Source organism: Brienomyrus brachyistius, chromosome 23, assembly GCF_023856365.1.
Source record: "Brienomyrus brachyistius isolate T26 chromosome 23, BBRACH_0.4, whole genome shotgun sequence".
NCBI classification, from domain to species: domain Eukaryota; kingdom Metazoa; phylum Chordata; class Actinopteri; order Osteoglossiformes; family Mormyridae; genus Brienomyrus; species Brienomyrus brachyistius.
Genome location: NC_064555.1, coordinates 5,983,858 through 6,007,824, shown reverse-complemented (window position 1 = coordinate 6,007,824; position 23,967 = coordinate 5,983,858). Strand labels below are relative to the sequence as shown.

The window sequence follows — 23,967 nt, the reverse complement described above, 5'->3', positions numbered from 1 at the left end:
GTGACCAGCAGTTAGTTGCATGTACACACACCACGTCCGAGCTGCTTGTTCAGCAGAGGGTGACAGGGATTGTTAAACCATAATTTAATAAATGACACTGAATGGCTTTAAAGGGATAGGGCTGTTGTGTTCAAGCCCCTAACACTGGGGGTGTGAGGTAGCAACAGTCAGACAGACTGTTTTTATACACCCCTATAAAGGAAGACTAGTTTATATTTGTAAAAAGGACATAAGAATAATGTGATCTCATCTTGTCCCTTGCATCATTCCACACGCTACTGTTCACTTTGTGTGGAACTGAAACCTTGTAATGCGTGCATGATTACAGCCATGCAGTCTCATGTGTTCTCTTGAATTCAACGCTCGCCACGATGGACTGTAAGCTACCGCGGTCGGCCGCTGGCTGCGTGCAGGATGACATAATGCGTATTTGGGTTTGACTGCGTGGGGCTGGCTGTACATCCACGCCCGGCTTTGAGATTCCTGCACGCTCGCAGTGCAGTCGCTCTGAACAAGCAGAGGTGGACACTGTCGGGGTGGGGCAGGTGTCATAAACTGGAGATTTTGAAGGACGTGGGAATGTGTCAGTGCGCCATGGCTGCAGGCTGGTCTAAGGAAAACCATCACAACGCGTGTGGATTCCAGTGAGTGTGATTCTGGCACTCGGATCTAATTGGTCCGTCATGGAGTGCAGTCACCAGCGTTCTTTAGGCGTGACTGTATTCACCATGCTGCACAACCCCTCGGGTCTTATTGGTTTAATACGGTTGGCCTCTGGAATGTCAAGACTGCTCAGACGCCATGGCGACACACCAGCAGGCGATGGGGTCTCGACCCCCCCCCCCGTCCCCCTCCACGCCTGTGTCCGTCTGCATTCCACAAGTTGTCCGGCCAGCTGGCCGCCGCCACACCATCCCTGACAGCCACGGGGTGTCCGTCTGAGGATCCCAGGTATTGGGGAGGATTGTGGTGCGTGGCCACACAGCAGTGCCACCTGTCTATGTGGCCCAGGGAGTAGATGACCTCAGCTTTAAGGAGGGAAGGGGTGCAGATTCTCTGCAGACTGATTAAAAATACACCTAGAGACAGTCTCCACCAGATCATCTAATACCTTTCTGCCGTTTTCCCACACATCTGATCATGTCTGCCCTTTGGCACTGAGCTCCTTCCTCAGTTTTGGGTGGAAATGGCTATTTTGGCCTTTTCCTCTTCAATGACACACTGTTTTGAGCCCCAACCTAATCGCAGCCCAGAGACAAGAAGCTCGGATTTGTTGTCGGATGCTAACCGAGAAACTCACAGTCCAGGATTTTCCAGGAATGAATGGGGCTCTTCTCAACCACGTGCTGCAAGAGTGGGAACAGGCAGTTTGTTAAACTGACATGCTGTCAATAGGGTGTCATTGCATTAGAGATCTCACCACGTGATTTCTCAGTAAGGAAAAGCAGGCAGTATTTCCATCCCTGTGAATCTTTAACGTCACATCTTTCAGTCAGGTGTCAGTTTGCATGGGGACTCCAACAACACAGCACTATAAGATTGCTGCGTGACCTTGGCTGTACATGAAGAGCATCATTTAGAAGCCCAGTCACGTAGTAATGAGTCCAGAATGTGATGTGTGTGGTAACATGCAGATGGCATGACACCCCCCCACAGGAGCTGCTTTCGGAGTGGCTGGATTGTTTTAGGTGCAGTATGTGAGGTCTGGACCTGGAGTGTGGGTACACACAGCTCTTTCCGGCATGTGACTCTCTCTGGCTTTAAACGGTCCGTCGTTACGCCGCCTAATTACAGCCTCCTCCCTTACCTCCGAAAGCGAGAGGAGGTCAGCACTTTGCTTGATGGCCAGACAGCAGCTGCTGGACTGACTCTAAACATCTGAGCCTTTTTTAAGAGCTGAAAATCTGCGAAATTCTTTACATTGGATGTTGAGCAGCAAAGAATAGCTTCCCGTAAATGTAGTAGATTGCGTCAGGGTTTGGATCAGGGCTTGTTACCTAAAGGTTGTTGGTTTAATATCCCAGAAGGGGCTTATGAGGACTTTTTGGTTTTTGTGTCAGATCTGTAGGTACCAAGTTTGGATCATATACTGTAAGACAAATACTGCCTTGTTCGGGCTGCAAGATGCACACAGATGATAGATGTTTACATTTAGCATTTTGAATCAAAGGGTGCATGTGCTTGTGGTGTGAGATGTTAAGCTGATAGCAGAATATCTGGACATGCTACTCCATCAAACTGCTCAAATAACAGGAAACAACCAATGTCTCTCTCCGTCAAACTGTATTTTAGCACATGTTTACTAGAAAATCATTTTTCTAGGGGGAATTAAAAAAAAACAGTAAAAATGCTTGAAATGCAAAAACTCAAGCACTGAGAATGCAGAGGATGATTCCCTGATCTCGTCAGGGGGTGGTCAGAATAGTACCCTGGGGTGAAGAGTGTAAATTATGGGGAGCGGTAGGGGTCCAGGCCAGCGTTTGTTGCATAAGAGAGCAGGATGGGCTGTGTGGAAGAAGAGCTCCTGTGGACATGCACCCACGCCTACACATGGCCACTAAAAGTATCATTTATATTTTCGTACTCCACCAAATCACATGAGGAGGCCTGGAGCAAATCCAGATTCTGATCAGACCAGCTATGATCGGTGGTTCATTCTCCACACGCTTACAGCGCTTCAGATCACTAGTTCTGATGATTTTTGAACTTCGTTATATTTACATGATTTAGCAGACGCTTTTGTCCATAGTGACGTACAAGTGAGGCGAATAGCACACTGCAGACATACAGTGCGTGCTGGTTAGGAGTGGACCAGGCGTAAGTGCAGCTAGGCTGAGCTTCCAGTGAATGTCCAGGTACAGGTGTAAGCAGCGCTGGAGCAGAAGCTACAGAACATCTTCTAACAAAGCCAGAAGCTAATAAGACTCTTCAGTGTCACCACAGCACTCTGTCCCAGAAGATCTTGTCTACTTGGGTTGCATGATGTACTCTTTAGGTAAAATTAAGTCACATAAAAAGGCTGTCTTGATACAAACTGGGTAGGTTCCAATATTAAACTATTTAAAAATACCCACTGATGCAGAACTGCCCCCAAACTGGACGTACGGGCTGGGTGGTTGGCGCTGGTCTGTCCTGGGGGGTCACACAGGTCACTGTGGAGACTCCTCAGTGCAAACTGTGCCCCCCCACCAGCTGAGGAAATGCAGAGCCAGGGAAATTCACAAACGTGGGGCAGGAGGATCTTTTTCAGTTCCATCCTGGCCATGGCAGCTTCTGAATGGCAAAAGCCACCATTTGTCACACCAAAGGACAAGATTATACTGTCACTTTCACCTTCCGAAGTAATTCCAGCCAGGGAACCATGCCCATTGGGTCAGGCTCAGGTCAGGCAGGTCCGAGATATGCAGAAACAGCAGTCACCCCTGTCACTGCTATTTATTAAGGTCATGTCTTCAGGAGGCACCCAGGCAACCACTCATAGTAGAGGGGTATTTATAGCGGTGGGGGGGGGGGGGTTGTTGGGATTTAGAAATGAACCTTTAAATAGAACACAACAGTAGGAGTGGAGTTGGGAGTGGTGCAGGCGGCGCGTTAGTCTGTGTGTTTAGTCACTCTGCAGGTCACATGATGTGTAGTTTACCTTCTGTCTAAACCATGTGTGACAAAGATAGATAAAGGGTAGCATTGCATGTTTTATCCAAAAATGGTGTCAGTCGAAGAGCGTCTACTGCTTGTGTGAGCGATGCAGGAGCTGAGAGAGAGAGAGAGAGAGGGGAGAGAGAGAGAGAGAGAGCGAGGGACTGCCTGGTTTGGCCCTGGATGGAAACACCGAGAGCGAAAAGGCAGGTTGAGGCGGCGTTCGCAGGAATTGCCGTCTCCGCAGAAACTCCCTGGCTGGTTCGCTTACGCCTTCCCGCTGACTTCCTGTTCAGGTGCAGTAGAGGAGCGTTTGGTGAGGTTGACTGCAGAGGAGCCTTTGGTGAGGTCGACTGCAGAGGAGCCTTTGGTGAGGTCACGCCAGGCGTGATCCACCAGGCCGATGTTGTGGGACACTAGGGTCTCCTGGGGTAAATGGCACCAGAGGGTGATGGGGGTGGCCTGCGCTGCTTGGCAGAGCTGAATGATCTTCCTGACCACCAGGATCAGAAGGTCAAAGGAGCTGTAAAGAGAGATAATTGAAGAGATAAGATTGAAGACGGATTAAGTAAAAACTGATCCCTACATGACATGCAGATTAATGGCCCAGAGATGAAAAAAATGGTTTTCATTGGGACGGAAGTATTGCAGCATCCATCCATCCATCCATCCATCCATCCATCCATCCATCCATCCATCCATCCATCCATCCATCCATCCATTTTCTTCTTATCCTGGTCTTGGAGCCTGTCCTAGGCCGCATAGGGCAGGACTGACCACAGTTCTGCTGCCGGGTCCCATCTCTGCTTCCAGCAGTAAAGCTTCTCTTTTCCAGAAGGGGGGAGGGACACCCCAGGTGCCATGAAAAGCCCTCTTCTGTCATCCGGTTTAGCTTTACAGCTTCCTGACTGACTGTGGTTTCCTCATTCACCCCCCCAATGAAAATATCCATCTGAAAGAGAGAAACACGCCCATGTTCACTGCTTTGCCAGGTCCTCCATCTCATCTGTGCTGTGACTGAAGTTTCTTAGCAGTTTCCTGATAATATTTATTGCCCAAGTATATTAAACATAAAAGGAATTTGTCTTGGTGGGTGTGCCCTGGTATAACATATAGCATGCAAGGCAATTCAAGACAATTTGCCAGTCTGTACACATGAAATCTTGCATAAATTTTATTCTAGACTGTCTACATACAGTGAAAAGCAGCATGGGGTGCAATAAAGGGTTAAAAATAATGACAGAAAGAATGAAAGAAGCATAAGGACTGATGTGAGGAAGAGTTATAGGATATCAGCTGTCTGAAGTGCAAAGTGTCTGCAGTTAGCAGGACAGTCACTGTTGGTGAGGGACACTGCAGTGGAACAGAAACTGTCCCTGTATTTGGTGGTTTTGGCTGTGTCCTGGGTGGGAGGGGTTGGGGGGTTCCTCTCTGTTTGGCAAGTTAAGGGGGGGCTTTCTTATATGCATTTATTTGGTTTATTATTCACTGTGGTCTAGCTACTACGCTGGAACGTTACTATGAAACGTAACGCAGCAGGACATACAAATGCACAACATCAAGTTCCAAGTCCGTGTCTTTAATCCACCAGAGAGCCCCCCCCCCCCCCCACTCCAGCACCCTCACCAAGTTTGCTGTTGTGGTCGCCTGGATCTTCAGTAATGGTGAAACGGCCTACCAGAAGGAGATGGAGAAACCAGGCATGATGAACTGGGCGCCTGTGGAGATGGTGGCCAGCTTCAGATACCTGGTTGTCCGTATCATGGAGGACCTGACATAGGCAGTGCAAAGCAGCGGCCTTCATCAATAAGGCATGCCAGTGTTTCCATTTCATCGGGATGCCTAAGAAACTCAGGATGGCTCCCGAGATTCTGAATGCATTCTGTACATGCACTGTGGGGAGCATCCTGACTAGGAGCATTGCCACCTGGGAACTGCACCAAGCGGGACTGCACAGCCCTGTGTGTGCACTCCCTAACCTGCAGGTCAGCCACAGGAGGCGGTGCAGGGACAGAGCAATGAAAATAATTAAAGATTCAATCCACCCCAACAAACGGCCTCTTCTGGGAACCACGGTCAGGGAGGTGCTACCGCAGCCTGAAGGCCAACACCCAGACACTCAGAGCAAGCTTCTGCCCTCAGGCTGCCTGTACACTAAATGAGGACTCCCCATGACTAACAGCCCATTTTCCAAACTTTATATCATCTCGCACTTTTAATTCTAGGCTGTTTTACAATTATTGACATTGCTCTTTATTTTTGTATTTTTTCGCTGTTTTATTTTATTTTAATCTCATTTATTCTTGTCCACCTTTTAATATTCTTTTGTTTTTTCTTCATATTACACGTTTCCTTTTAAGCACAACCCAAGAAGCAGGTGGAAAAGCATTTCACGACACGGATGTACACTGCATGTGTGTGTGTGTGTGTGTGTGTGAAAGACTTGAAGATAACCGCTATGCCCCCTGCTGGCCTGTTTTTTGTCAGTATGAGATAGTGGATCTCACTGAGAGAATACAGCTGACCTCTGAAGTTGTACCACCCTGCTGAGAGGAACAAGGGTGTGAAGAAATTGTGATGTGGGGGGGTGTTTCAGTTATGAGGTAATGTGGCTGGATCTCCCGCTGCTTGGGGTGGGGGGGGGAGGTGATTGCAGGCGAAAACATGGCCTTTGTGGAGTCTATGCCCCTCTCTGGTGGAGCCTTGTGTTCACGCTGAGATCGTGGCGATCCTCTTCGAACCTGAGCTCTGATCCCCTGAGATTCAGTCAGTCTGATCTGCTCCCCGTAACAGAGCAGTCGACGTTCCAGAATTCGCGGCCCAGTTTACTATCCGCCGGCCGTCAGGTGATGAGACCGTGTGTGACGCTTGTATCCCCTCTCCTTGCAGGCGGCACCAGGGACATCGGCTCAGCTCTCACTAGGATGTGCATGCGACACAGGAGCATAGAGGCCAGGCTGCGGAAGTTCTCAGCGTGAGTGTCCCACGTTCTCACCCAGCAGCTGTCCAAGCAATCCAGGCCTTTTTCATACTAACTGTACCTTTTAACATGAAAGGGGAATCCCTCATCAGGATCCTTTTTTGGGAAATATTTTGGGGTGGATCGATTAGCATCTACAGCAGGGGTCACCAACCTTTTTGAAACTGAGGGCTACTTCATGGGTACTGAGCCATACGAAGGGCTACCAGTTTGAAACGCCCTCCTAAATTTATCTAAACTTCATGTATAATAAACATGTTGTAAATGCTTTTTTTTTTTTTAGATATTGTCATTTTCAAATCTATATAAATGCAAATGTGATTAAAGAAGAATAGCAACTGGATACAATTTTAGACGCTGCTATTTTTAGAACAGGTCCGCGGGCGACTCATGTGGTCCTTGGGGGCATCCTGGTGCCTGCGGGCACCATGGTGGAGACCCCTGATCTATACTGATGATGATGATGGTGATGATGATGGGATCTTAATGAGAACATTCCTCCATCTCCTGCTAGCCTTTCGCTGCCTGAGCTGCAGGTGGCTGTGGCAGATCTTAGAGCTCAGCTCAGTGGCAGTGCAGTAAACCACAGGGACTCTGATTAAGGGGTTTCTCCATGCAGTGCGGGGACAGTGTGGTGACAGTTTGATAGAGATACCCCATGGGTCACACTAGAGGACACCCCTCGAGGTTCAGCCTCTTGCTGGGCATAAATAAGTTTTTTTTTTTAAACATAGCAGGAAGGACTGGGAAATGGCGGGAGCCGTGTCACTCTGTTTATTTACAGTGCAGGTAGGGCGGTGAGGGAGGTTTGCGAAGCCTAGGTGTGTCACCCTTGGCACTCTGCGGTTCATGGGGGTTGTGGGCTGAGCCAGGTAGATGGTCGGATCTGGATCTGGGAGAAAATACTGGAGCAGCCAGTTAGAGTAGAATCCTCCACTCCTCTCCTCTCTTGGATTGGGAGTGTTCCTCAAAGCCCCAGGTCGGTGCTCTTTAGCTGGCAGTAATAACTGATTAACAGCTGGGTGGTGTTGGAGAGCTGTCACTGCCCCGCCCTGTTGGGTACCGGTGCGGCCATGAAGCCTGCCAAGGCGCCCTGTCACTGTCCCCCAGGGGGTTTAAGCCAAGGGTTGGTGTCTTTGGCGTTAGCCGTGTGTCGTAGCGGCTTGTTGTCCACGGTTAACGTAACTAGCCGCCTGAGCAGGCAGCAGATCTCTGGCGGGCCTTGCGTAATGGCGGGGGGCCACTTGCTGCGTGCCACTGTGTCGCCATTCCACCAAGACCAGCACGTGGGAGAAGAAGAGTGCAGGATGGTCCTCCTCGTGGATGTCCAAGGATAGCAGCACGACAAATCAAGTTCCTTGAATGTCCATCTGAAGCCGGAATGGCCGGCTAAAGTATGGGGTGACCAGCACAGATATGGATGTCGGTACTTCCTTTAACTTCAGGAGGGCAGTCTCGGCACCGGAGGACCACGTGACTTTGCAATAGAGTGGGGAGTTTTCTGGAGCAGATCTCGAGCGATTGTGTAGGGCAGGTATCAAGCTTCTGAGAGGCCAAGATGGCTTTCACTGGGTTGGCTGTCGGGCTGATCTGATGGCATCCTGCCAGGGTTGGATTCATGCACAGGCTATCCTAGGATATATCCTGGGCCACTGGCAAACATGAGGGCTCCACCCAAACTTGGAACGCTTAGTTAAATTGGTGTCCCTGTCACTTAAATACATGCAGACAGGTGGGTCTCCGTGAGCTTAGTCAGGCGTCTGCTGGTGCTTTTGACCAGTATCACTGGGGCTACACTGCAGCAGACGAGGACACTGGTGATCCAGCTGGGAGCCGTGTTGACTCTGGGTGTCTGTGCCGACCGTTGGATCCTCAGCCATGGTGTGGCAGTGCTTTCTTTATGACTGACTGCCAGCTGGGTGGTGTTTAGGCGTAGAGATCACCCTGCCCTGCAGGGGTGGTGTTCCCTCAATTGCCTGCTCTACCAATTTTCTAAATACTGACCTGACAATACAGTCTTAGGACCTGTGGGTAGTACCATGGCCTTGCACATCCAGGACTGTGAGCAGGGGTGGGGGCAGGGGTGGATTAATACATTGGTTTATTCTAGGCTATAGCCTACAGCCCCAGCAAACATCAGTCTTTAAAACAGTTAGTTAAATCGGCAACAACTGAGCATCTATCCTGATGTCAACCTTGGGCCCCCAGATATGTTAATCCACCCCTGGCTGTGGGTTTGTTTCCCAGTATATGTGGGCAAGCATGATATTCCCAAGTTGGCATAAGACATGAGGTTTAGGTGAATTGCTGTCTCTGAGTTGCCCTTCATGTAAAAATGATATTCAACCGGAAATGGTCGATATATGTGTCTGTGCATTTCTTGTAAAGGTCTTTCATAGACTGCCTGATCATCCCGCTCCAAGATCAAATGGAGGAGTGGAAAAGGGGGGTCAACGCTCTGGATAAAGACCACGCCAAGGGTGAGAGCCGGACACTTAACATCGGTCTCACTTTACTTAGTGTAGCTTCGCTGGCAAAGCGCCTCACTGTCATCTGTAGTAATGACCAATTTGACAAACAAATAACTAGAATGGGAGTATCAGGGGAAGTTTATAGGGATCCACTCGACAGTTTCAGAGATGGTTGTCTGGGGGGGGTCTGGGGATCTGGGGAGGGGGGGTAGGTATGCTGTGCCTGAACTGCGGTTAGTGCCCCTCTTATAAGACACACTGGCTGCAATCTTTATAATCCAGTGATTTCTCTCCAGACTATAAGAAAGCTCGGCAGGAAATCCGCAAAATATCCTCTGAGACGCAGAAGCTGCAGAAGAAGGCAAAGAAAGGTAATGTGGCCCCCGGGGCCCACGCCCGATTAAAGTGGTGGGGGGGGGGGGGGGGGGGGCACCGATGGGTGTGGTGCACTGGGTCCGTAGGAGGCCATTTCATGTAAGAAGGCTGCTTGCTTTCATTGGAGGCTTTCAGCCAGGGGTTTTCCACAGCTGTAAGGTTACTCCTTGTAACTCTGATTGGCAGTACATGCTATTCATAGTTTCGTTAAGTGCATTTTGTGGTGTGTTTTCTAAGGTGCCAACGTGAAGATGACATGTGCTCGCTGTTCCTCGTTAATGTGCCTTATAGTATGATATTTTTGGGATTGCGTACTGGAAGCACAGTGGTATCAGGGTACCAGTTTAATCCAAGCGCTGAGGGATGTCTCTGTATCCCAGTTCGGACTGGTTGATGTCTGCAGACATGCCACTTCAGTCTATGGAACTGTGGCGTCTCTATGTTGGTGCCGGCTCCGCAAAGCCCATGGCCGGTTATTCCCTCTTGGGGGTTAGTTATAGACTGAGACTGAGAATATGTGAACGGTGGCAACTGAGCAGCAACCGTGTTTACCGCCAGTCAAACCATGCATTTGCGTGGGGCCCCCTGTTGGCCACAAACTGTCACTACATTAAATATTAAATAAACAGATTACATATTTTGCAGATGCTGAAGCGACATGTTTTGCAAGCCAGCTAGTTATCTGTGGTCCTCTGACTCCTTTACTAGATGTTCATTTCATTTTTGAAACATCTGGGCCCAGAAACAACAAACGTGCCGCTGCATCCAGGAGCCGGAGCTGTTCAGGTGGCCCTCAGTGTGGCAGTGATGTGTTCCTGGCCCTGATCCACAGGCTAAGGAGAAGCAGAAGAGCCATGGAACACAGTGGGACGCCCCTGATATATGATTATCCGGAATGTAGGGCTGGCACGAAAAAGACGTGCAAATCTAGCCTGGATTAGCTAGATCGTGTCTAGATCTCTCAGCCTGCTAATATTACAGGCCTTCATCATTTAGAGTTTCTCCCCCTTTTTGGTGTCTCGGCACGGGGCGCTCAGCCCCGTCCAGCGCTCCGCAGTGTTTCATTTCCGGCCGTGCAAACGTTTATTTCCGCAGACCTTGCCAGCGTGTCTGTTTACCCAGCCGTGTGTTTGCACATCCTGCCCGAATGTGCGGTTTGGCAGCCAGACGACGCATGTACACACAGACACACGCACACCTACACACTAAGAGCTGCAAACTGCAAGGACCGCACGTGTTGAATGGTGGCACTCCTGAGCGTCACCTGCCCTGCCTGCAGACAGAGAGGCCCCTCGAGGGCCTGGCCTTCACCCCCTCTGAAGTGTCCACACTGCATTGTGTATCGATTTAGTGACTTACACACTGTGCATGTTGCTGATATTTCTATGCTGTATTATGCGGGTGCTGTTTATGCCTCAGGGCTGTATCACGCGTCACTATAAGGCCAGGGCCGGCCTGCATATTTATGCGGGGAAAAGGAAGTGTTCCTGGAATGCTAAGACGTCCTATATAAAATTGTCTCCATTTAAAAATGACCTTATTTGGGATCCAGAGCTGCCTTATACTTTGTCTGGAGTCAGGGGGCTGGGGGGCCAGCAGCCATCAATGAGTTTAGCATTAGCGTCGGGGTTAGCATTATGGTTAGCCTTAGTGTTATGGTTATGGTTAAGTTTAGCATTATGGTTAGGGTTAGCATTAGGGTTAGCTTGAGCATTGTGGTTAGGGTTAGCATTAGGGTTAGCTTGAGCATTGTGGTTAGCATTAGCATTAGAGTTAGCAGTAGCATGGAGCAGAGCATGTGTGGCTGCACCATCACTCATCCCCTTATCTCTGACTGGCCTGAGCTGCCTGATCCAGCCCCTAACCCATAATTACAGCCTTTGAGCGATTCAGAAGGGCAGCGTGCTGCATTGGCCCCGCCTCTCACATGCACATGGCCTCTTCCGGCCGCCTCTGACCTGACCGTGACACCCACAGGCATCTCGGGGCGTACCCAACCTCAGCATGTGCCCACAGGGAAGGGGGACCTCCGGCTGCAGAGGGGCGGAGCCATGCAGGGCGTGAGCAACAAGTACCTGGTGCTGGAGGAGACGGAGACGCAGGCCCTGCGGAAGGCGCTGCAGGAGGAGAGGGGGCGCTTCTGCACCTTCGTGTCCATGCTGCAGCCCGTGCTGGTGAGTGCTGCTGTTCAGGCTGAGCGCCTCACACAGGTGCCCCATCCCATTTCCATTACTGGAAAATAAAATTTAAATGAAGTAACAATTTAAGTAACAATTTCAGATATTAATCATCAAAAAATATATTAGAACGTAAAATTGCATTGAAAAAAATAGGGTAATTGGAAGATTTTGTGTGTGTGTATATATATATATAGATATATATCCTGCAAATCAAACAGCTCTGAGGTTTCATACATAATATGGAAATGAATATGAGCCCAGAGCTTCTGCTGAGATGGCAGCTGTGGTCCTCAGTCTCCTCTTTCAGAGGTCGGCAGAGGTCACAGTCCTGCAAGATACAGGCACGCGTCTGTGACCCTGCATGGTGACATTACTGTCCATTTGTACCTGACGCCAAAGGACGAGGAGATCGCCATGCTGGGGGAGATCACCCACCTGCAGGCCATCACTGATGACCTCAAAGTGCTTACTGTGGACCCCCACAAGCTGCCTCCCGCCAGTGAGCAGGTCAGGGCGGGGGGGGGGTCGCCGACACCTCAGTTTTTACACTGTGGGCCGCTGGTGGGATAGTGACAGGAGGAACCGGCTCTTGGACCTTTAGGGGGATATTCAGAGATATTCAAACTTCTGCACAGAAGCTCTAGCTGACAAACACACACCCAGAGGAGTAACTTGTATGTTTCGTCTCACTGGAAAGTTTAAAGTCATTTGAAAAATCTTCCCATGTTTAAATGAAATCTCAGGTCTAAATGTATTGCTCCCACTTCCACCTGTGCTGTTCCATCTCAAACAAACGCTTTTTACCGGGCAGAAAATGAACTTTTATGTTTCCTCGCAGGTTATCCTTGACCTGAAAGGCTCAGATTACACCTGGTCCCGTCAGACCCCCCCGCCATCTCCCAGTATCGGGTCCCGGAAGTCCAGCATGTGCAGGTAGGGATTTGTCTCTGTCCACTGCAATGGCAAAACTTCAGTGTTCCCAGATCACCACACTGTGGTAGAGATTAGGTACTGCATATATGCAGCGGTTGGTTATGTCCTGTTTAAACTGACATGTAACCTGACAAAGTGATTTATTAGCTTGTTTGAACTCATATAAACAGTGCTGTCTAGTGAAACTAAACAGGATCCACCAGCGTGTGACATAAAGTTATGGAGCACGAGGGATGAAGACAGGAGCTGTTTGTGTCCTAATGAGGGGAGAGCACCCCCCTTACAGCCTGCTGCCACCTCAACACCTGACCCCTCCCTGCCTCTCACAGCAGTCTGAACAGCGTGAACAGCAGCGACTCGCGTTCTCCCTCTGCACTGTACTGCCACCGGGGCGGCGCCGTCCCCCTACAGCCCTCAGGCCGCCTTTACAGCGTCTCATCCCAGGACTCGGGCTTTGTGTCCCAGGATGCCTTCCCGTCCAAGTCGCCCTCCCCCATGCCCCCAGAGTTCTCACAGGTGATGAGGGTGACCGCGGGGGGGCAGGCTCAGCACTGGGGACTGTCCTCATGTTTTACTGACACGCCACATCACCTTACGCTTCCCACAGATGTACCCCAGCCCTGTTTCCCCAGAACCCCCCGGAGCTGGAGTCAGTGAGGGTGATCCCCTCACCCCAGCGGTGAAGGTGAGTCTTCACATGTTACAGGTGGTTCACCATGACAGCCTTAAGTACATAACCGATCCACGTTTGATCCTGCAGGATCTGCAGTCATTACCCCAAGTCTAAATGTGTCCCTTGTGTTTGTAGGGCGCAGCCCATAATATTCCACCCACCTTCCACCTGATAAGGGATATAAATATCTGCTGACTATAAATCTAGCACTTTTCAGTGGCGATCAGCCCGCAGAATTACTGCTTTTATCTAAATATTAAACCTAGCTGTCATTTGTGCTCCTTCAAGATGCGTATAACAGTAATTAATCATTTTAACCAGGTCCAGTTCATGCCCATTCAGCCTTTTTTGCGCTCGATAATAGGAAACCGCGTTACCCTACTCTGCCCTTTGTGCGGTCTTTGTCTCCCCCTGGTGTCCGACTGGCAGCAGTGCACCTGCTCCTTACACGGGCTGATGTTTCCGTTCGATTGGCTGTAATCATGTTCATTCAGCTGTCGTCAGTCTAACCCCATTTCACTGCTTTCTGGTCATTTTTCCCTGGTGTGGCTCAGTGCTACTTGTCCTTATTTTAACTCTCTCCTGATTTTGAAGTTTTGCTACGTTCATGTTTTATACAGCCATTGTAATTCATGAGGCTCCGTGTTTGTATCTTGTCTGTGTTTTTGTGTTTGTGATTCGTGAGTCCAGCCAGGCAGATGCCATCGCTACCCTCCCACCACCCCACCACACCCGCCCGAGAAAGGACATCCTGAGCCTCATTTCCCCGTCCCTCCCCCTCCCTCTGCCTCCCCCTCCCCCTTGTGGGCGTGGCCTGGCACCTGCCACGCCCCTCTCCCCTCCTACACTCCCTTCTGCCCGTTGGGTCCTGGCATGATCCCGTCCTCCAGGGTGCCCAGCTGGAAGGTTTGCCGCTTTTCCTGTGTTTCTGACATGTTTGCATAGGCAGACATTTTTACTGAATCCATTCGGGGGGGGTGTGGGGCGGAATTTGAGTTTAACATACAGGCCTCTAATGATTAAGGTCTACATGCTTACCGACAGTGCAGTGGGCTGTGATGTGTAGAGACCTCATGTGGATTTTATACATACTGTATGATTGCTATATTCATTTTAAAGTTCCCTGCTTAAAGTCTGCATACCGTATGTAGGCTGCATGTTGTGTTTTTATTGATATCATGTATGTGGTCCCTGTTCTGTGCAGGACTGGGCCAAGCCGGGCCCATACGACCAGCCCATGGTGAACACCTTAAAGAAACCCAAACGGACCCCGGAGCAGGCTGAAACGTGCCGAGCCGTCTCACAGAATGGCGGCGTCCCCAAGGCCCTGACTGCATCTGGCACCGACAAGGTGAGCCGAGCGCACAGCTACACGGGTCTGCGTGGTCACATGCATGCACACGTACACGCCCATGCGGTCCTGCCGTCTGGCAGATATGCTCACGGAGTCTCACAGACACCCTCACCGGCAAAGAGTGGTTCGCTTTTATAAAAGGCTTAAGAGGTTTAATAACCCTCACTTGCAGTGTACTGCACTGGGTGTAGTGTGCCCATGCTAAAGCCAGGTGGCGCTGTCTGCCTCTCTGTACTCCCTTCCCCAGGAGGAGATACAGGCCCACCAGGAGCTGGCCCTGAGCCTGGCCCGAGGGCTGCCCCACGACCCCCAGGGCTCCGGCTCCAGTGGATACAGCAGCCAGAGCCCAACCCCCTGCGGCTCGGAGGACACCCTCCCTTCAGAGGGTACACTGTCCGATTCGCTGAGGAAACCCACACAGCCACACTGCATTTACATTTAGTCGCTTAGCAACCATTTTACCTGTCGGAGCAGCTGGATGCTATACCTGAGCGATCTGGGTAAAGATTCTAGAGCGAGACTCGACCAGGGTCCGGAACTAGTGACCTTCAGGCGTCCAGTGCACCATGGCGCCTGTTTCTCTGGGCAGTGCTGTCTGTACTGCTGAGACTGTGTTCATGGGTGGAAAAAAAAAATCACACAGAGACATGATGCAATATCTCAGCAACACTGTAACTGAGGAAAGAGGCAAGGTTATGGTGAATGAGTCCTAGTTTAGGAGAAGGAGGTCAAGCGGCACTGTTGCAGTGAATTACCTCACTCTCGCCCCATCTCTCCGCAGTTTCCGACTGTGACTATTTCTCGATTGGCGGAGAACAGGAAGTGGATGGGCGGGACTTCCAGAAGTGCTCCACCATCCTGCGTAACGGTGACATCAGCCAGTCCTACATCCCTGTGACCCAGGTCCGGCGCCCCCTCTCCACAGGAGGCTCCGCCCACCCCACCCCGGGCGTGGCCACCATCCGCAGAACACCCTCCACTAAGACCCCTGGGAGGCGGCCTGTCGGGGTATCTGCCATTCCAGTGAGGACCCCCTCGGTGCCGGATTCGGCAGGGGGCTTGTCCTATGGCATTGCAGGGGGGGCGGGCCTGGGGGCAGACTCAGTTGCAACTCAGGGACATGACATACTCCTTGCCATTCGCCAGGGGGTCAGGCTGAAGAAGACGATGACCAATGACAGGTCGACACCGCATGTAACCTAAAGCCCTTCAACACACCGAGCAGGGTGTCATCAGCCAATCACGGGGAGGGGGGGGGGGGTGGGTGATATTTCTATTTCTGTAAATTATGTATGAATTTTCAGGAATGTGTACATACTTTGAGACATTTAACTTATGCTTGATTCTCTTGTTTTGTCTCTAAACCCTCATTCAGGGGTGAGCAATCAAAACCCGCATATACACCAGCCCTTAGCGGATAGGATTGCCCGCCCCTGCCCTAATCTGTTATCAACAAGGCATTGACCTTGATTTAAAAAGCAGTTATGTGCTTAGTGTGTTGTTGAACTTTATGTGAAAGTTTTAAAGCAGACCTTATTTTGCAGGTAACTCTCTACGGTCTGACAGTCTTGTTGTTTAATGTTCATACTGCCACACAGGTCGGTGTGAGTATAAGGATCACTGGGCGATATTATCGATAAGAGACTGAACAAAAACTCAAATACGGGGAAGTGCTAACTCTGATGAGGTTTTAAGTGAGGGAAAGGACTGTAAACGTTCCAGGGATGGAGTGCATGTGAATTTGAGTGCCCTGTTGGTGATGTCCTGTAAGCTGTCTGTAAAGTTGAAATGTTTGGATATAGTGCACTTACAGTGCATGTCTGGAACTTAATGTCACTATTAAATACCATCTTGTGTTTCCATACAATGTCACACTTTTTACATGCTAGATGTGATAAAGTTTTACTTTTGCAGCGTCTCCTAAGCTCCCCGGGCTGTATATCTCCTTCTTCTGTAGAACAATGTTGTGATTCAATCTTTATTAAACGTATATGCTATACTACTGGTTCCAGTGTTTTTGCTCGCATCAGTGTATTTAAACAGAAGGTCTCCTTTACCGCCAGACATCCCACCTTAGACATACTGATTTCAGGAAAGTTGTTGGTTGACCCCCCCCCTGGGTCGACAACTTCTACCAAGACCCAAATATAGCTAAAAAAATCTGTGACAAATAATAACGTACATACTGCATGGCTTCGTGACATAAGCGATCATATAACTATAAACCTAATTTGTCTTCTCTATTGACCCCTGGTGGTAGAAAGGAGTATGCCATCTTCAGATATTCCAGTTTGCTGTTTAGATTCAGCATCACAGTTTGGCCATAACTGATTGCAGAAGCATCCAGATGCTTTGACGTAAACGTGTTCATCCAAGACATTTTCCAGCAAGCTGATAAAATTATTTATATTACATAATGAAAAGCATTATCTGGAGATGATATTCATTTTCACTATTAGGGTTCAATACAGAAGAAGTGAGGCCAGTATGAACATCGGAGTAAAACCACCTCACCTTTTAAAACCCCGACTGTGGAGATTTTTTTTAATGTAGAAAACATAACTATCAGTATTGGGGTGCGCACTCAGTACCATCCTCTTACCATGTGTTTTTGTGAAGAATTTTTATTTCTTGATAAGGGATTTGTTTTTCTTTGAATAAACTTGTTTCAATTAAAAGTCATTTTTCTCATTTTTTCCCGTGCAAGATGAAGGCACTTCAGCAAACAGTGGAGTTTTTTCTAAACATTCATGGGGTTATAAAGGGTGCCGGTAATAGTGGAGAGCGCTGTACTGTATATACACTTCTCAAAAAATTAAAGGAACACTTTAAGTATAGCATCAATTCAATTAAGCTTCTGGGATACTGATCTGGTCAGTTAAGTGGCAGAGGGGGTTGTTAATCAGTTGCAGCTGCTTTGGTGTTAATGAAATTAACAACAGGTGAACTAGAGGGGCAACAATGAGACGACCCACAAAACAGGAATGGTTTAACAAGTGGAGGCCACTGACATTTTTCCCTCCTCATGTTTGCTGACTGTTTTTTCTCTAGTTTTGCATTTGGCGACGGTCAGTGTCACTACTGGTAGCATGAGGCGATACCTGGACCCTACAGAGGTTGCACAGGAAGTCCAACTCCTCCAGGATGGTGCATCAATGTGCCATTGCCAGTAGGTTTGCTGTGTCTCCCACCAGTCTCAAGGGCATGGAGGAGATTCCAGGAGACCGTCAGTTACTCTAGGAGAGCTGGACAGGGCCGTACAAGGTCCTTAACCCATCAGCAGGACCGGTATCTACTCCTTTGTGCAAGGAGGAACAGGATGAGCAATGGCAGAGCCGTACAAAAAGACCTCCAGCAGGCCACTGGTGTGAATACCTGCCGCGTCATTTTTCCACTTTGATTTTCGGGGTGTCTTTGAATTCAGCCGTCTGTAGCTTAATAACTTTCATTTCCATCGAACAATGTGGCATAATTTCTGTCCTGCCCCAGTCGCCCTGATCCTCCTGTGTGCCACGCCCCCTCGTTTGCCCCATGTGGAATCCCCATGTTATCAGCTGTTTCTACTTGTCTAATTAGTCCTGTGTATTTAAGTGCGTTCCCTAGTCCGGTCATTGATGCCACTGTGTGTTTCCTTAGTGTTACCCCTGAATAAATCCCATGTTTACCCGATTCCCTTTGCTTGCTTCCCTGCTCCGAGCAGGACAGTTTCGTTCCTAACACATTACCCAGTTTGCATCAGTATAGATATCCTACATGTTTTTTTCCCCATTGAGATCTGATGTTTTCAAAGTGTTCCTTTAATTTTTTTGAGCAGAGTATATACAAACACCATACGCACAATGGTGGAATTCAAACTCCCAAAACAAGCAGCGGGAGGAAAGACTAAGCCTCAGTGCCAACGCTTTTTAAAACTTCCATCCTGAGAGAGGCATGCACCTCGCTTCACTCCAATTGTCCTACATTAAAATCAAAAAGTTGAAAAGAAACTTTATATTGAAAGTGAAACCAATGGGTCCCTGGGCCACTCCCAGTTCCTGAGGACTAAAGTCAGACTCTTTCAGCTTTCGGGAGACATTCAAGGCGAGTTCAGCCAAGCAGTGTTACCTTACGTAAGAAGGAAGCCCTGTAGAAAAGTGAGTTCACGTGTGGTTTCATAGAACACATTTATTACAGCTCAACATGCAGGAATTCTATACAGATATATGTGTTTTTAAGAACTAACTAAACATACATTACATTACAGGTTTTATATTTCGTGTTAACGTAACCTTGTAATACTGACAAGAGAAAACCCAATTGAAGCCCAATGCTTTTCCTGGAAATTTTAACAAGTAACGTGCCAAAAATGAAAGACAGATTTCTTACTAAAAAGGGCAATTGACAGAATATAATATATCTGTTTACCACATTACTAAAAATAAATTATTTAAATAACTAATGTCTCGCGGGAAATAGCTGCAGCTGTCTGGAAAATTACTTTCGAGACATCGTTCAACTGAAACTGTAATTAAATTTTAAAAAAAGAGTAAAGAAATCAGCGTGAGTGGTTTTTCATTCTCTGAAATAACCTGCAGAAATAATATTTGCCTAGTAACAGATGAGTTTTACTTTCACACAGGTGTTCTGACCAGTTGAGCTACCTATCGAGACGTGCTATCGAGCCTTTCTGCGCATGTGCAGTTCCACCGTGGGTATTGGGGTTAGGTTTTAGGGGTTTGGGGGGTGGTTAGCGTTAGCCTAACTCGGAAAAAGTAGCTCAGCTCGACAGAACACCGGCCGTTATATAACTCTGCAAAAATACTTCGGGGCGATGGAAATCCATTATGAAGATCCGTGTAGCTTTATTACTGTTAATATTCAATATTCGATTTACGTTCATGACACCTAGGGTGATCAGGAATCCATGTCACAGAGGACACTTTGAGCTAGGACAGGATTTGTAAACACCAATTCATTTCAGAGGACCTGGATTTCACTTAAGAACTAGCTTAGTTCTTGCTGTGTGCTGATTGGTCAGTCTCTTATAATCATGCATGTTTCGCTAATGTTAATGTGAAACACTTGGATGAGTCTTTCAATCAAGGAAACAAACCACAGACAAATCACAGGAACTGAACTAATTAGCCAAGTGCAGAAGCCTTTCAATTTAAAAGTAGTTTGTAAAACCTGAAGTAGCTCAAACATTGGTATACCGTATTTACGGGACCTATTTTGGTTTCAAAATCAATAAATTGAAGGTAGGCTTCTGTAGTATACATGGATATGTTTTTTATATTCAGCTCTAAAATTAAATTAAATGTTAGTGTTTGGTGGGTGTAGTGCACTTTTTCAGTTACATAACCAAAGGCATGTATTACTGATATTATTTATAGTCCTCAGAGGTATTAAATGAAGAGTAATGAAATCAACATACGTGGTGATTAATTCAGAAATTTGGAGCAGTTATAAGTTGAGGATGTGGAGGACATATGAAATGGCTTTACATAATCCCTAATATTTAATCATTTTCCTCATTCAGGCCACCACCAACTTGGTGTTTGCTAACTCTGGAAGACACAGGGGAGTCTGGTTAGGAAATCATGGCTTGTTTTGACAACCAAAATCAGTAAGTGTCGTGCTTTTTCAACATGTGAGTATAGAAGTGATACAATATCTGCCTTTATTATTTTACTTAATCACATTAAATTTGTACAACTATGTAAATATTTTTGTGAATATTTATGCCTTCCTGTCAGCATAGTGCATTTAAAGAAAAGTATAGATGTCAGATTTAATTACCAAGTTATATTTCTTTGTTACAGAGGAGGGGGCTCATCCTTGGAGGATTCAATGGCAAGAATAAAGTTATTAAATGAAGGTAGTACACTGATCACTGAAGGTCCCCCAGAGAGGCGTCTGCTCAATACAAGTAAGCAGGAAATAGACGAGCAAGAAAATATTAGAAGATGGACGTTTGGAGTAAAGAATCCACAGAAAATGATGAAAACAATAGTTGTGTTGGGAGAGATGGGAACAGGGAAGAGCACTCTCATCAATGTTATGACAAACTACATCCTGGGAGTAGAATAGAGTTACAACATCCGCTATGAGATCGTCAAGGAGAAAATGAGGGACCAGGCTGAATCTCAGACTTCAGAAGTGACCGTTTATGAGATCTTTGGATATGAAGTGGATATATAGTGGATGGATATATTTTTTTTTTAGTTGGGGGACGTGGAATCATGTAATTTTTTATCAAAAATCTGAACCTTTTCAGTTCTGATTTGGGGATTTAACAAACTCCCTTTGTGATTAAACATTAGGTATAATTAGCCAGTTATGCTTCTTGTGCTTAGATCAGATGTGTGTTAAAGCAAAGACATTACATTGGGGTGATACTTGCGGCTCACGCTCATCGCATGAGACTTGAGAGTCCTGCCTGCCACATTAATCAGGTCTTGCTCTAACTTCCACCTTTTCTGCACTCCATCTATGGGCTTATACATGTAATAATATGTTTGCAGCAGGATTAGGTGTAACCTATTTTGTAATTTACCCGGAAACAACAAATGCTATTTCCTGATTGGCTGGTAGGTGGCTATTAACTCAGTGTAACTCGGGACAGTTTTAAACGCAGCGGAAAACTAAACTCCATATGCCTGCGTATCGTCCAATATTTCTGTATAACAGGCCACCCTGGTGGGTGTTATTCCTTACATCTCAGCGTGGTGCATCAACTGGTTGAAATGCGTATTTCTCATGGTCTATGCGTGAGACTCAAAAGCCCTGAGTTAGACGGAAGATAGCTTAGCCAGCTGTCGAGGCTAATGTTCCCATTTCTGCACTGGGTATTGTTACATATTTAGTTGTTCTGGTTATCAGCAGCTTCATGATTACAGTTAACTGCACTTGTGGATGGTAAGCTGATGGGTTAGGACCGAGGGGAGGTATTATGGGATTGCTGTAAATGTTTTAGGCCTTATGCAAGAAGAGAATTGTAATTATATGAATGTGCCATTTTATGGAAAACACATGTTGTGTGTGGGCTAATTAGGTTACAGTTGTCTGGGTCACCGATAGAGCAAATACGCTAATCGTCAGAAAAGACAGAAAACTTGTGGGTACAGCTGGAGCCTTACAGGGTGGATAGGAGAGGCAAGGGGGAGACGAGACGGGGGGGGCTTGGTCGACAAGAAGACACCTGTAATGGAGGGAAGATGATCAGAAGAGGGGCCAGAGCTGAAAGGAAAATTCTGCTATGAGAGGTGGAGGTTATGCTATTGATTATGTATTGCAATATGAGAAGCTGTGTTAATGCAGAAGATTTTGTTTGCATAAGGGACATATAAGCTTAAGATAGCCGTAGTAGCAGTAATATTGAGCTATATGGGTGTAGATTGAATAGAGGGTGGATATTTCTGACAAACCTTGAGTGAGGAAGTGGGAGAGGTCAGGCCGTGCAGAATGTGCTGTGATATGAAACGTACTTTGAGGGGGGTTAAGTCACGTGGTGATTGCAGGATGGGGTAATCAGGGGCAACTGGTCATAACTGATATGCTTTGTGTAACCAATTGTAAGTGATGTGCCTCTCGAGGCAGGAGCCAATCATAATTCATATGCCTCTTGAAGTAATAACCAATCATAAGTGATGAACATTTGTTAGGTGATTTGCTTTTTGGAGAAGTAGCCATTCATAATATCAATATGCTTTTTAGGGAAGCTTGATAAAGGGATGTAAACTGCTGTTCTTTCTGTGGGTGTGTCGCCAACTCAGGGCTGGGATACTCAGCTCTTTTTGCTCTTTTGCTTATTAAAGAAACTTCCATCCATCCATCCTTTTTCCAAGTTGCTTACCCTACTGGGTCGCGGGGGGTCCGGAGCCTATCCCGGAAGCAATGGGCACGAGGCAGGGAACAACCCAGGATGGGGGGCCAGCCCATCGCAGGGCACACTCACACACCATTCACTCACACATGCACACCTATGGGCAATTTAGCAACTCCAATTATCCTCAGCATGTTTTTGGACTGTGGGGGGAACCCAGAGTACCCGGAGGAAACCCCATGATGACATGAGGAAAACATTTTATCATATTTTATCAAACTTCGCATGGAATCCGGGTCCCAGAGGTATGAGGAAACAGCACTAACCACTGCAGCATTGTGCCGCCCCACATTACAATCAGAAAGGTGAAAACAAACTTTACACTGAAAGTGAAACCAATTGGTCACTGGGCCACTCCCAGTTACTGAGGATTTAAATCAGACTGTTTCAGGAGACAATCAAGGCGAGTTCAGCCAAGAGGTGTCACCTTACAGAAGAAGGAAGCCCTGTAGAAAAGTGAGTTCATGTGTGGATTCACAGAACAAGTAGATAAATTAATGGAATTACTGTCTATTTATGATCTCAGCATTTAACGAACTACATGTAATTACATTTATTACAGCTTAACATGTAGGAATTTCATACAGGCAAATGTGTATTTAAGAACTATCTAAACATACATTACTTTGCAGGGTGAATATTTCGTGTTAACGTAACATTTTAATACTGACATATGTACAAGAGAAAAGTCAATCTAAGTCTAATGCTTCTCGTGGACATTTTAACAAGTAACGTGCCGAAAATTAAGTACAGATTTCTAACAAAAAATGACAATCAACGAAACATGATATATCTGTTTGCCACATTAATAAAAATTAATAACTTAAATAACTAATATCTCACGGGAAATAGCCGCTGTTGTCTGTGGAAAGTTCCGGGCATTTCGGTGAAAATCAATTTTGATGAAAATCAATTTTGATTTAGTAAAGGCAAAGAATGGCTTTAAGACAAGCACTTTTTGCTGCAAAAAAAAAAATATATATATCCATCCATACATTTTCCAAACCGCTTATCCTACTGGGTCGCGGGGGGTCCGGAGTCTATACCGGAAGCAATGGGCACACCCCAGGATGGGGGGCCAGCCCATCGCAGGGCACACTCACACACCATTCACTCACGCATGCACTCCTATGGGCAATTTAGCAACTCCAATTAGCATCAGCATGGTTTTGGACTGTGGGGGGAAACCGGAGTACCCGGACGAAACCCCAAGGCAACATGGGAAGAACATGCAAACTCCACAGACATGTGACCCAGGCGGAGACTCGAATCTGGGTCCCAGAGGTGTGAGGCAACAGTGCTAACCACTGCACCACCATGCTGCCCCGCTATTCAATATCAATTTAGCTTTATTATTGGTAATAAATAATAAAGAATGGTGTATAACAAGTACATAATTTAAGGATATATTATTTTGCTATAAGTGGCAAGGCAAGGCAAGGCAAGGCAAGGCAAGGCAAGGCGAGCGGAGCGGAGCGGAGCGGAGCGGAGCGGAGCGGAG

At 47.3% G+C, this 23,967-nt stretch overlaps 2 protein-coding genes across 2 annotated transcripts in view; both read left to right on the top strand.

Moving 5' to 3' along the window:
- The window catches only part of LOC125719070 (protein MTSS 1-like), a 28,260-nt gene extending 11,659 nt beyond the window's left edge, over positions 1 to 16,601 (top strand). The window contains exons 4-15 of the mRNA XM_048993527.1: positions 6,526 to 6,610; positions 9,005 to 9,096; positions 9,384 to 9,458; positions 11,479 to 11,636; positions 12,042 to 12,149; positions 12,481 to 12,575; positions 12,905 to 13,091; positions 13,183 to 13,260; positions 13,939 to 14,154; positions 14,453 to 14,599; positions 14,850 to 14,988; positions 15,384 to 16,601. Coding sequence (XP_048849484.1) covers positions 6,526 to 6,610; positions 9,005 to 9,096; positions 9,384 to 9,458; positions 11,479 to 11,636; positions 12,042 to 12,149; positions 12,481 to 12,575; positions 12,905 to 13,091; positions 13,183 to 13,260; positions 13,939 to 14,154; positions 14,453 to 14,599; positions 14,850 to 14,988; positions 15,384 to 15,805 — 1,802 coding nt within the window. The 3' untranslated portion in view covers positions 15,806 to 16,601. The remainder of the gene's footprint in view (positions 1 to 6,525; positions 6,611 to 9,004; positions 9,097 to 9,383; positions 9,459 to 11,478; positions 11,637 to 12,041; positions 12,150 to 12,480; positions 12,576 to 12,904; positions 13,092 to 13,182; positions 13,261 to 13,938; positions 14,155 to 14,452; positions 14,600 to 14,849; positions 14,989 to 15,383) is intronic.
- A 2,065-nt stretch (positions 16,602 to 18,666) lies between these two features.
- LOC125719313 (uncharacterized) overlaps positions 18,667 to 23,967 on the top strand; it is a 29,963-nt gene continuing 24,662 nt past the window's right edge. Inside the window, exons 1-3 of the mRNA XM_048993972.1 lie at positions 18,667 to 18,735; positions 20,121 to 20,207; positions 20,404 to 20,480. Of these exons, the coding sequence (XP_048849929.1) occupies positions 20,182 to 20,207; positions 20,404 to 20,480 (103 nt within the window). The 5' untranslated portion in view covers positions 18,667 to 18,735; positions 20,121 to 20,181. The remainder of the gene's footprint in view (positions 18,736 to 20,120; positions 20,208 to 20,403; positions 20,481 to 23,967) is intronic.